Consider the following 13,374-nt stretch of genomic DNA (forward strand, 5'->3'; position numbering starts at 1 on the left):
GCACAGTTCACAATAGCCAAATTATGGAATTAGCCTAGGTGTCCATTAGTGGATGAATGAATAATGAAAATATGGTATATAAAGAGACAATGGAGTTTTATTCAGCCATAAAAAAAGAATGAAATCATGTCATTTGCAGGAAAATGAATGGAATTAGAGAATATGATGTTAAGTGAAATAAGCCAAAGTTAGAAAATCATGGATTGTATGTTTTCTCTCATATGTGAAAGCCAGAGAGGAAAAAAGGACAGAAAGGTTATAGGGGATGGAAAGAATCTCCTGGAGGGAGATCAGTAGAATAGAGGAAAGGAAACAGGGAAAGGGAGAGGAAGAGGGAAAGGAGAAATACTAGAGAATGATATTGGCCAAATTATATTGTTGTATTGTGTGCATGTACAAATATGTAGCAATTAGTCCAATCATTATATACAATTATAACACACCAAAAAACAGGGACAAAATTAAGTGAACATAAATTGTTAAAAAAAAAAGTCTTTCCTTTTTCTTTGACATTAATTTCTAGTTTTCCTTGATTACTTTAAGTGTTCTCTCACAACTCCTTTTCTGTCCAAGCCATAAGTGAATGGTTTGCATTCTATCTTAAATTCTATCTGCTTTCTCAAATAAATCAGTGTTAAAATTTTTAAAAGTCAGTGTTCTCAGGGGCTCTGTCCTAGACCCCTCTGACCCTTTTATTTTATATACTGTCCCTAAGTTATCCATTTCTATGGGGACTACTTATATTCATGAATCACAATATGGCAGCTTTAACTCCAAGGCTATAAATCCAAAGTTTTGTTTTGTTTTATTTTTATCTCTTATAGTAGAAGGAGGTGAAGCGGGAGAAGTTGGAACATTGGATAAAATATTATATCTGCCACAGGAATGTTCGGCAAGGTCTAAGTCTTTTTGATTTCCCCCAATTCTCCTTGACTAAGTGAGTCCGATTGCTTTTGTATTCCATTGTGGGGGGATGGGGAGTGGAGGGGGGAGTGTGTGGTGGGGTGGTGGTGTTTTTTGTTTTTTGGTTTTTTTAAAAAAAGCTTTAAATACAAGTATTTTAAGGTTCTGAAAAATCAAATTCCAAAAACTAATATCTTTGTTCTACTGTGTTTTGCTGCTGTAATCTCTCTTGATGCATAGGATTCCCAATGGCCCATAGAAACAATAAGGGGGAGCTGGGCGTGGTAGCACACACCTGTAATCCCAGTGACTTGGAGGCTGAGGCAGATGGATCAAAAGTTAGCCAGACTCAGCAATTTAACAAGGCCCTAAGCAACTCAGGGAGACAAGGTCTCTAAACAAAATATAAAATAGGGCTGGGGATGTGGCTCAATGGCTGAGTGCCTCTGGGTTCAATCCCCAGTACCAAAAAAAAAAAAAAAAAAGAAAAGAAAAGAAAAGAAAATTAAGGGAAATAGGTTAAATTAAGGAAATAGGTTAAAATAAGGGAAAAATCGGTTAAAAATTAAGGGAAATAGGTTAACATATCAAAATATGATCCTACCCCAATTTCTGCACAAATGTTTATTGAGTGACAATCATATTCTGGGCACAGTGGTGGAGCATGAAGCCTCAATAATGCATCAGATGTCAAAGTATCTGATAGAGCTTGTAAATATGAAAACAAATCAATGTTAAGGAGTGTAATAAAAATATGAAAAAACCAAGGTTACTTTAGAAAGAATGCTGAGGGTAGCTTTCCTGAGGGGGTGATATTCAAGATCATATCTGAAAGATATGAAGAGAGCTAACCACAAGCAATACTGAAGATACAACATTCCGGATAGAAGGAACCACATTCAAGCCCAGGGGTGTGAAGGACTAGCACATAAAAGGAATGGAATGGAGGCATGCAAGGCTGGAACAAAGCATTGGAAGGAGAGGATGGTATGAAATGAAGGTGGAAAGTGATCATGTGGGGACTTTAAAGGTAGGTAAAGAGTGTGAGGTTGTTTTAGTTTTGTTTTAAATGTCTCTGGCTGTTGTTTGAAGAAAAGATTACTGCAGGTGGTGAGGAAAAAGTGAAATGTATTATAATAGCCTAAGAAAAAGTATGTTGTGGACTTGAATACCATGGTGGTGAAAATGAAGAGTTAATGAGTTCAAGATATATTTTGGAAGTAGAATTAACTGGACATGGTAATGGATTGGGAGTAAATTGTAGTAAGAGAAAACAAGATGTTGGCTAGGTGCTTTCATATAATACTTATAATAGAACCATTTACTAAGGTAAGAAATACCAGGGGAGGAATAGCTTTTGGAAGGAAACTGGGAGGTATATTTTAAACATATCCTATTTGAAATGTCTATTCAGCACCTAAGTGAAGTGCTAAGTGGGCAGTCACCTGTAAACATCTGTTGCTTAGGAAAGAGCTCAAAGGCAAAAAGAAACAAATTTAGGAGTTATTAACATATGGGGGATATTTTATGTCATAGAACTAGAGGCTGTCACCCAAGGTGAGAATTTTAATGGAGAAACCTGAGACTGAATCTCAACATTCAGAGGTTGAGAATGGGTGGAGAATTCAGCAAAGATGGAAAGGAAGCAAGCCAAAGGAGTAAGAGAAAAAAAAAAAAAAAAGATTTGGATGACCTGGAAACCAACAGGGAAACATGAGTCATGAAAGAGAGAATCATCAGCTGAGGCAAATCTGCTGAAATGTTAAGAAAATTGAGGATAAAGAAGTGTGTCCATTTGGTCTGACTTACTGTTCTCCTGGAAAGGCTGGATTAGTTGCTACTCCTGTTGTTCCATAATTCCATGTATGTGTTTTATGGTGTATACCATACCATTTACCATACGTCACCGTAACTGTTTTAACTACCTGTGGCACTCATTAGTGAAAGGTGAGTAACTCACCCGAGATAGAAATTCAACCAAGAGATTTTATTGGGGGGCTGCCTGAAGGGGAAGAAAAGGAGAGGAAAAGAGCAGCAGCCTGAGCCTGCAAGCTTCAGCTTAGGAAGGGTTGCTTAGGCAACTTGGCGGGTGCTAATTGGCAGGGTGACTCAGGAATGGGTGCTGATTGGCAGCGTGACTCAGGAACCAGCGACTGGACACTGTGTCCGTGGGGGATTGGTAGAGAGAACTTTTGACTTTGGCACCCTTCAGAGAGGAGGGGGAGGGGTAAGGGATGACATGGTGTTCTTCTAGAGAGATGGAAACTTAACTTCAGTGGGGAGAAACCTGATGGGGGAAATAAAACCAAAAGGCAAGGTGTCCCACACACCCAACAATTAGATTTTAAGTTCCATGAGGACAAGGACCATGTCTGATTGGGTCACATTAGCATAGTGACTAGCATGTAGTAAAATCTGAATAAATATTTTTTCAGTGGTGAAGGAATAAAGAATGAATGAACAAAAGATGTATAAAGGTCATTGACACTCATTCTCCTTCTCAAATGAAAAATAAGAATTATATCTGATTCCTCAATTCTAGGTATTTCATCGAAACTCAACAATTAAAGTCTCTAGACAGTGACACTGGAGGCCATCGTTTGGTTGTGCTGTGGATTGAATCCACGGCCTGAAGCATGCTAGGCAAACACTATACATACCTCTACATCCTTGACTAAGGTTGGTCTTAATACACAGAAATATTATAGGAACAGAAAGAGGAAGGAAAAGTCCATCAAAAGCAGGACTCAAATATATTAAAATGCTCCATAAACTCAACCTTATAACCACCAGTTCTTCTGCTGTTGCAGAAACTATTAGAGCTGCACATTACCTTTCTATGGCATTTTGTTTTATCATTTGATGCTATGCAATATATTCATTGTTAACTCAATTTCACCCATAAACTTTATGGGATTGTTTGTGGGGAGAAGCTTATGTTGGTGCAAAATAGCTGCATGAATGTGCACCTTCTCATGCCTCAACTCTTTCCTGTCAGGAATCTATTCTGAGTTATCTACTCAGTGAGGAGTCCTCATATTTTTGCAGCTCTTTTTTATCTAAGGAGGAACTGGAGTTCTCTATGTGTGTGTGTGTGTGTGTGTGTGTGTGTGTGTGTGTGTGTGTTTCCCTATCATGTTTATGCAGACTAATCAAAGTCGACTCCAAGACTGATCTAAGTTCTAAAGAGCAGAGCATTCATCTTAGAATAGGCGTACATTTCTTTTCATGCTTAGACTAATGTAGGCTACTTGTTTTCTGCCAATATGCTTATGTATTAGTTTCCTATGTCTGCTGTAATAAATTATAATAAACTTGGTAGCTTAAAACAATATATATATTTTTCTCTTCCAGTTCTCAAGGTAAGGAGTCCAAAATTAGTATGGACAGAGCTGTACTTCCTATAGAGGCTTTAGGAACTCCTTGTATTTTCTAGCTTCTGTGGTTGATAGCATTCCTTGGCTTGTGGCTACATCACTCGAATCAATGCTTCTGTGATCACACTGCCTTCTTTTCTGGTATGTAGGATCTCCTGCTTCTCTCATAAGAATTTCTGTGATTGTAGTTGGGCCCATCCTGATAATCCCAGATAATCTCCCCATCTCAAGGTCATTAACTTAATCATATCTATACAGATCCGATCTTATATATTTGGGGGCCATTATCAGCTTACCATAATTTACAGCTCAAAAGTATACCACTACTTATTGAAACTCATGAAAAGCTTTTTTTTTTTTTTTTTTTTTTGCAGTTCTAGGGATTGAACCCACTGAGCTATAAATCTCATGTCCCTCCTTTTAAATTCTGATACAGGGTCTCACTATATTGTTCCAGCTGGCCTTGAACTTGTGATCCTTCTGCTTCAATCTCCCAGGTAACTGAGATTATAGTTGTGTACCAATGCTCCTTGCCCATGAAAAATTTTATACACTCCTCAAATCCCAATGTATGCTAAGCCCAAACAATTATTTTGATTTTAAACATTTTATTTTACAATAAAATGTTAAAATTGTTTTGATTCAGTGATAAATGCAAAGTGCTACATATAGGTTCTAAATAACCATACTATTTAAAATTATCTGGGATGCATATAATTTGAACTTAAAGAATTGGCTAAATTGAAGAGAGAAGAGAAAGCTTAAATAATAATCATATAGCTTTCTGCATATGTATGAAGATGTTTGACAAAGAATAGGGATTAGATGCATGCTGTATAAATTGAATCAGGAATAATTAACTGCAGGCAGAATCAGATTTCATCCCATAACAAAGAATTCAGAAAGGGTAATGGAAGAGGCCTCCTCAAAATGAAATCACTTCCTAGTTCTGGAAGTGTTCATGAATGTGCAAAGGCCCTGAGGGAGGCATGCAGAGAAAAAAGGTAGAGTATACATCCATAGGTACAATCATGAGAAATTTAATAAAAACAAAATCTCTTTAATGATTGATTCTAGATAGCACAAGTAATATTACTCTTCTCCAAACTAATTTTCTAATTACAGCCAGCCTGATCTTTTAAAAAGTCATATCTGATTATGTCAGCCCCTTAATAACATTCTGCACTAAAACCCTTCATTTGATTAAAGGCCCTTTCTATATTGACTCCCTGGCTTCCTTGCCAGTCTCATCTGGAGTTTTTACCTGCATTCTTTTTTTTTTTTTTTTTTTTTTTACCTGCATTCTTGTCATGTTTCAGTTGCTCAACTTTAGAGAGTCCTCCTACCTCCAGCTATTGAACAACTTCTTCCAAACCTCAATGCCTCTATCCTTTTTTCCTAGCATACTAAAAGATAGCTTTCTCCAGGAAGGCTTCTTTAACATGCCAAACTAATTGGTTTCCCATGCATACCTTCAAATTTCTCTGAACTGCTTCAAGATGAAGCATTCATTGCATAGTTGATTATTTGTCTTACTAAAAGGTAAGTTCTCTGAGGACAGACATTATATCTTCTTCAGCACAGGGCCTGGCATATAGTGGGCATATTCAAATATTTGTTGGATGAATAAATGGACTTTTAAAAAAATTTGGCTGAAGTGCAAAAGAAGGCTGATGGGGGAAAAATGTTTGCCTAACTGATAGCAGACCTCTAGTTGCAAAACTTCAGAAATACCGCTATGGTTCCTTGAAGGAATGTATTTCATAAAAGAAAAGGGAGGCTAATGAGGAAAATTAAACAATCATCAAACAAACTGGGTCCATTAAACTGGAGTCAGCATGGAATACAGAAATCCTGGGAAGCGGAGCACAACAACTTAATATATATCATGCATTCAGTCATTATTACCAAATATTTGTGGAGTGCTTATTATGTGCCTGGCATTCGGGGCAGGCTGGGCATACAAGGCAGGCAAGTATTACACAGTCTTTGTTCTTACAAAACATACAGCCCAATCGGGATGGACAAATACTTTGCAAAGTAATTTCATTTCAAAGGTAAGCCCTGATAAAGAAGGTATAGCATTGTTATGAAATACCTAATTTAGTGGCAGGTAGGTAGGAAGGATAGAAGAATGTCGGGCATGGACTGGGTGATCAGGAAGCCTTTCGGAGTTGTGGAGGCCCTGACCGTCTGGGAAACTCTTAAGTTCGATAACCAAAATTTGGAGATTTCAAAGAAAGATTCAAGGGCACCTTGATAGATTTGACTCAGTGATCCCTGGTGTGAAAGGTCTTTTGCCTGGTCAGCAAGGCTTGTCCCTGGGCAAGAATGACAACATTCTGCACTTCATCCCACCAGAGCGGGACCTGTCACAAAGTGCTGATTCCTTGTTCCCGCAGGCTTCCACCAAGGGCAGGGAAGCCGCGGCCCGCAGACAGCCTGGCGGTGCCCTAGACGCCAGACTTACCCAACTCCACCCTGGGAAGAGGCGTGGAGACCCCGCCCACGCCCCGGCGAGCTCTGCCGGCGCGTCCGGGGGCCGCCCCCGGCCGCCGCGGCCACGTGATGCGAAGTGTGACGTAGGAGGAAGGAGACGCCATTAGAGGGAGGTGGAGAGGGAGCGCTCTTCGCCTTTCCTCCGGTGCCTGACGTGGTGGCAAAGGCCCTTCATTCTCGGACTTTCTCTCGGTCCTTCCAGGCCTCGCCCGAGGACAGAGAAGAGCCAGCGCCGGGTCGGCGGGCCGTTGGCAGGGCGCGGAGTCGGCCGCGGCCGTGAAGGCGCTGCCGCGGCTGTGGGGAGCTCGGCGCAGTTCTCGTGCTCGGGCGGCCGGGAAGCGGCGGGATGGCTGGGGCCGGCGGCGGAGCGGCGGCGGGCCGAGCTTACTCGTTCAAGGTGGTGCTGCTCGGGGAAGGCTGCGTGGGAAAGACGTCGCTGGTGCTGCGCTACTGCGAGAACAAGTTCAACGACAAGCACATCACCACTCTGCAGGTGCGGACCCCGGGCAGCGGGAGGTGGCGCCTCGGGGCCCCCACCTACCTGGGGCGGTGAGGACTTTGCCACCCGAGTCCGCGGGATCTGGGCTGGCAAACTTCAGGCCTGTCACCTCCACCTTCGGATTGCTTTTCCGAGTTCGCCTTGGTTTCAGGCTAGGTCGGGGCGCCGATAGATGTGAGGACAGGCTGTTGGACGGGGGGTGGAAGAACCCTGAAAAGTCCCAGTGTCCCCGGTGGTAGCTGCGCAGTTCGGGGAGTCCCCTTCCGTGGACTAGTTTTTCCCCTTTGGTGAGCTTCCGCTTGGGCCCTAGGTGTTTTCACCCTACAGTCTCCGAGTAGCAGGGCTTTTTCTGTACTTCGGAAATAGGAACTTAGCTGCAGGTCTGATTTTGCGAAAGGTGATTTGCAACTTAAGTACTTACTGATGACAAAGTGTTTATGCAAGTTCCATTTTGTCCTGTTAGTAGGAATGGCAAAACAGCCATCTCTGGAGGGTTTTTGAAATGACCGCTTGCTGGTGCAGGTTACGCAGTTTCATTGCAGCCTGCGTGGGTCTGACTTGTGGGTCACTCATTCTGCGAGGTCGGTCGACCCACGTTGACACGTCATGTGAATACTGGCCAGCAATTGGTCCCAAAACTAAAAGCTTAGACGCTGCTACTATTCATTTCCTTAACCTGTCATGAAAGGCTGACTTTTTTCTGCACTTATATGGGAAACCGTTAAAATATAATCATTAAGAATGAAGCCAGGCCTTTGAGGAGTATTCTCTGCCCCACACTCCTGAAGAAATCGGTTTGCATTTGTTAGGAAAAGTTTATCCTACTAATCTGGCTTGGTAAATTTGGCCAGAGGCAGTAAAGTCTAGTGGACATTTGAGTTTGATTGCCTAGATTGTATCCTGTCTTAATCCATTTAATTAGCTGCGTAATCTTGGGTAAGTTTCTTAATCTGTCTGACCCTAAATTTCTTCTTCTGTTAAAATGGTCATAATAATAGTATCTAGCACATAGGGTTGTCGGGATAAGTATATGTAAAAGCACTAGGACTTGATGCAGTGTAAATACCCTATTATTAGGGCCCCAACTTGCACAGTAGATTTTAATTAGTAATTGTGAAGTGTACAAGAACATGGATGCTATTTAATGGAATGCATAATCTAACCATTGTGACATTTGATGTTTGATGCTATTATTAAACTGTTGGGTCTAGAATATAGGAAGATGCTGTGATTCTGATTCCATGTTCTATTTTTACCCTTCTGTTCTTAATCCTATGTGAAACATAATATCTGAATGTCAGATTATAAATTGCCACAAGTTAATGATGCAGTGGTGCCAAAGCTCAACTTTGAACCCTGGTCTGACTTAGGATTTTGAATAGTTAACTTTGTGTCTGGATATTGATAAACAAATGTTTAGCAATTTCCTTTACGCTAGGATCTAAAGTGAAAAACTATTATAATTGAGATCTTAATGGTTTTTAAAAAGATAATTTAGTATTCTAACCTAAAAATTATATTTTTATTAGACATCTCAAAAACATGCTCAAAACTAAATACCTGAGAGAAGTCAGTGCAAACCACACAGGAAAGAATAAAGTTATAGTAGATCTTCAGTATCAAAGGCATAAAAGACCTGATTTTTATGTTTATATAACTCATCACAGTATCTGGATTTTTATAGAATTGAGGACTTTGTTGTATACCAATTTATGGAAACAATACTCTAATCTCTTTCTCTTAGATATCAGTTCACCTCATTTTTCTTTTTTTTCCTGAGAAGTGTGATTTGTGTGACCTAGGAGACACAATGTTACATGCCTTTAATTTCCAAAATGAGAGGATCATGCATCAGAAGATATGAGAAGAGTTCACTTTTTTCTTGTCAAGAAACTTTTCTTTTTGGTTTTTGATGGACCTATATTTATTTATTTATATGCAGTACTGAGAATCGAACCCAGTGCCTCACACATGGGAGGCAAGCATTCTGCCACTGAGCCACAACCCCAGCCCCAAGAAACTATCTTTTTAAAGTACTTTTTGTTTTGCAAACTATGCTCTTATCCATTCATATTTTTTAAAAAGTAGTATGATTGGGGCTGGGGATGTGGCTCAAGCGGTAGCGTGCTCGCCTGGCATGCGTGTGGCCCGGGTTCGATCCTCAGCACCACATACAAAACAAAGATGTTGTATCCGCCGATAACTAAAATAAATAAATAAATAAATATTTAAAAAAAAAAAGTAGTATGACTGATTAGAACCTCAGATAGTTCATGATTCACTGTTTCAGTCTTTTTTTGAATTCTTCAGTCAGTTGATTGTCCACCTTTTTATTTTTTAACATCTTGAAGGTAAAATGAACTGATGTCAGAGAAAGTAGAAAACTACTGAGGTGGCCCATTTCCTTTTTAGACAGGTCTAATTTTCAGCAAGTTTTTCTTTGTATCAAATTAAACTCTGTTTTTTTTGTAGTTACCACCCTAGTTCTGCCCTCTCAATCTTGGTTTCATATGACATCACTTCTGATAGTTGAAGATAACTTATTACATCCCCTTGAGTCTGGTCTTCTTTGGGTAACACAGCTCTAGTTCCTTTAACTGGATCTCCAGTGACATTATTTAAAATCCTTCCACTATTTTTTTTTTTAGTTTTTACTTTTGTAGTTGTAAATGGACAGAATGGCTTTATATGTTTATTTGTTTTTTATTTTTTTTTTGTCTACGAAAGCAGAATGCATTACAATTCATATTACACATAGAGCACAATATTTCATATCTCTGGTTGTATATAAAGTACATTCACGCCAATTTATGTCTTCATACATGTACTTTGGATAATGATGTTTATCACATTGCACCATCATTTCTAACCCCCTGCCCCCTCCCTTCCCCTTCCACCCCTCTGCCCTATCTAGAGTTTGTCTGTTCCTCCCATGTTCCCCCTCCCTACCCTGCAATAAATCAGTCAGTCTCCTTGTATCAGAGAAAACATTCAGCATTTGGTTTTTTGGGATTGGCTAACTTCACTTAGCATTATTTTCTCCAATTTACCTGCAAATGCCATGGTTTTATTCTCTTTTATTGCTGAGTAATATTCCATGTGTATATATACCACATTTTCTTTATCCATTCATCTGCTGAAGGGCATCTAAGTTGGTTCCACAGTTTAGCAATTGTGAATTGTGGTTGTGTCTTTGTAGTATGCTGTTTTTAAGTCCTTTGGGTATAGACTGAGGAGCGGATAGATAGCTGAGTCAAATGGTGGTTCCATTCCCAGTTTTCCAAGGAATCCCCATACTGCTTTCCATGTTGGCTGCACCAATTTGCAGTCCCACCAGCAGTGTATGAGTGTACCTTTTTCCCGCATCCTTGCCAACACTTATTGTTGTTTGTCTTCATAATAGCTGCCATTCTGACAAGAGATTTCTTAGAGTAGTTTTGATTTGTATTTCTCTAATTGCTAAAGATGATGAACATTTTTAAATATATTTGTTGATTGATTTTATATCATCTTCTGAGAAGTGTCTGTTCAGGTCCTTGGCCCATTTATTGATTGGGTTATTTGTTTTTTTGGTGTTTATCTTTTTGAGTTCTTTATATACCTTAGAGATCAGTGCTCTATCTGATGTGTGAGGGGTAAATATTTGCTCCCAAGATGTAGGCTCTCTATTTACCTCACAGATTGTTTCTTTAGCTGAGAAGAAACTTTTTAGTTTGAATCCATCCCTTTTATTAATTCTTGCGCTACAGGAGTTTTATTACGGAAGTTAGGGCCTAATCAATATTATCAAAATGACCATACTAGCAAAAGCACTATATATATTTAATGTAACTCCAATCAAAATTCCAATGGCATTCCTCTTAGAAATAGAAAAAGCAATCATGAAATTCATCTGGAAAAATAAGAGATCCAAAATAGCTAAAGCAATCCTTAGCAGGAAGAGTGAAGCAGGTAGGTAGCATCACTATACCAGACCTTAAACTATACTACAGAGCAATAGTAACAAAAACAGCATGGTATTGGCACCAAAACAGACTGGTAGACCAATGGTATAGAATAGAGGACACAGAAACTAACCCACAGAATTACAATTAGAGGTGCCAAAAGCATACATTGGAGAAAAGATAGCCTCTTCAACAAATGGTGCTGGGAAAACTGGAAATCCATATGCAACAAAATGAAATTAAACCCCAATCTCTTACTATGCACAAAACTCAACTCAAAGTGGATCAAGGACCTAGGAATTAAACCAGAGACCTTGTGTCTAATAGAAGAAAAAGTAGGACCTAATCTTATTTGTTTATTTTTATGTGTTTCTTAGGATTGAACCCAGTGCTAGGCAAGTGCTCTGCCACTGGGCTACAGCCCCAACCCTAAAATCCTTTCACTATTTCAACATCTCTCCTAGAGTGTTTAATCACTCTTAGTCATCATCTTTCTTTTCTTACATTTTCTTATATTTGACCTGTTAAAGTTCAGGTACAACTGATTTGCTTCAATGATTAAAGTCTGTTAATTTATATATTTATTAGTTATTTTGCAGTACTAGGGATAGAACCCGGGGACAGAACCAAGGGCCGCACCCATGCTTGGCAAGCACTCTGCCACTGAGCTACTTTCCCAGCCTTTTTTTTCTTTTTCTTTAAGTTTTAATTTTGAGGGTCTCACTTAAGTTACCCAGGCTGGCCTGAAAATTGTGATCCTCCTACCTCAGTCTTCAGAGTAGCTGGGACTATAGGTAGGTGTGTGTCACCACAACAGCAGTTAATGTCCTTTTAAATTTGGATTTTGTGGGCTGGGGTTGTGGCTCAGTGGTAGAGTGCTTGCCTAGCATGTATGAGGCACTGGATTCCATCCTCAGCACCACATTAAAAAATAAACAAATAAAAATAAAGTTATTGTGTTCAACTATAACTGAAAAATATTTTTTAAAAAAATCCTTGATTTGGGGGGCTTGGATTGTGGCTCAGTGTAGAGTGCTTGCCTAGCCTGCATGAGGCACTGGGTTCGATCCTCAGCACCACATTAAAAAAAAAAAAATGAAATAAAGATATTGTGTGTCTAGTATTAAAAAAAAAATCCTTGGTTTTGTAATTCATGAACAATTGTTTGGCCTTCTTTGGGCCAGGAACTGGATGGGTACTGGACATATAAAGGATAAGATGTGCTAATATTTGGTAGCTACTTTTGACTTTTCAACTGAAGATTTGGGAAGAAAGCCTCCAGTGTTCTCATTAGATCATTTATAAAGACTTAAGAAGAGAGAGAAGTCCAAATACAAATACAAAGCTTGATGGCCAGTCTCACTATAGTCCAGTGATACATAGCCAGAAATGAGTTTCTCTTGAGATATGAAGAATCTTAAAGAGTGGGACTTTTTCAGACTGAACATGGCCACAGGCCATTCCTTCTTCCTTCCTCTTTAATGAGAAACACAATTATTGATGGATTGTTGTTCATATTGATAATGGAAGCAGAAAACAGTTTAAAACCAACCTTTATGGACTGCTACCTATTGGACATATATCCTTTGGTGAAATTTAAATAGTTATTCCAGCATTAGTGTTGTCCTTACTTTTTGCCCTAGCCACATCAATCTTGCCCACAAGGATTATCATGAGATGTTTTGTCAAATGTTTGCTGGAGACAAGATTTACTGTTTTTTAAGTTTAGATCTATCAGGAAGCTATATGATGTGGTGGAAAGTGAAAGGACTTTTAAGATAGATAGGTTTAAAAGCTGATTCGCATTTCATAGCCTTTATGATCTTGGCAGGTTATTCTGTCTCTAAGCTGACTCTTTATGTATAAAATGTGAGTGCCTCACTCATGTATCTTTTAAGTGGATTACATTAAAGGTATCACATGTAAAGCTCCTAGCAAAGTGCCTGATGCATGTTTGTTTAATAAATATTTGCTGTTGAATGAATAGACGGTGCTTACTTTTTTTTTTTCTTTCATGAAAACTCAAAAGAGGGAATGGGGTTATTTGACTTGAATTATTTTGAGAAATTTATGTTGTATCTGAGGGATCATTATATTTTAAAGTTATTTATAGATTTTTTATATAAAAAATATATATTCATATTAGAGGTTT

The 13,374-nt window shown here is 39.1% G+C and overlaps 1 protein-coding gene across 1 annotated transcript in view; it reads left to right on the top strand.

Moving 5' to 3' along the window:
• The first annotated feature begins 6,868 nt into the window (after positions 1-6,868).
• The window catches only part of Rab21 (RAB21, member RAS oncogene family), a 31,980-nt gene continuing 25,474 nt past the window's right edge, over positions 6,869-13,374 (top strand). The window contains exon 1 of the mRNA XM_076854881.1: positions 6,869-7,272. Within this exon, the coding sequence (XP_076710996.1) occupies positions 7,126-7,272 (147 nt within the window). The 5' untranslated portion in view covers positions 6,869-7,125. The remainder of the gene's footprint in view (positions 7,273-13,374) is intronic.

This window comes from Callospermophilus lateralis, chromosome 4, assembly GCF_048772815.1.
Source record: "Callospermophilus lateralis isolate mCalLat2 chromosome 4, mCalLat2.hap1, whole genome shotgun sequence".
NCBI classification, from domain to species: Eukaryota; Metazoa; Chordata; class Mammalia; order Rodentia; family Sciuridae; genus Callospermophilus; species Callospermophilus lateralis.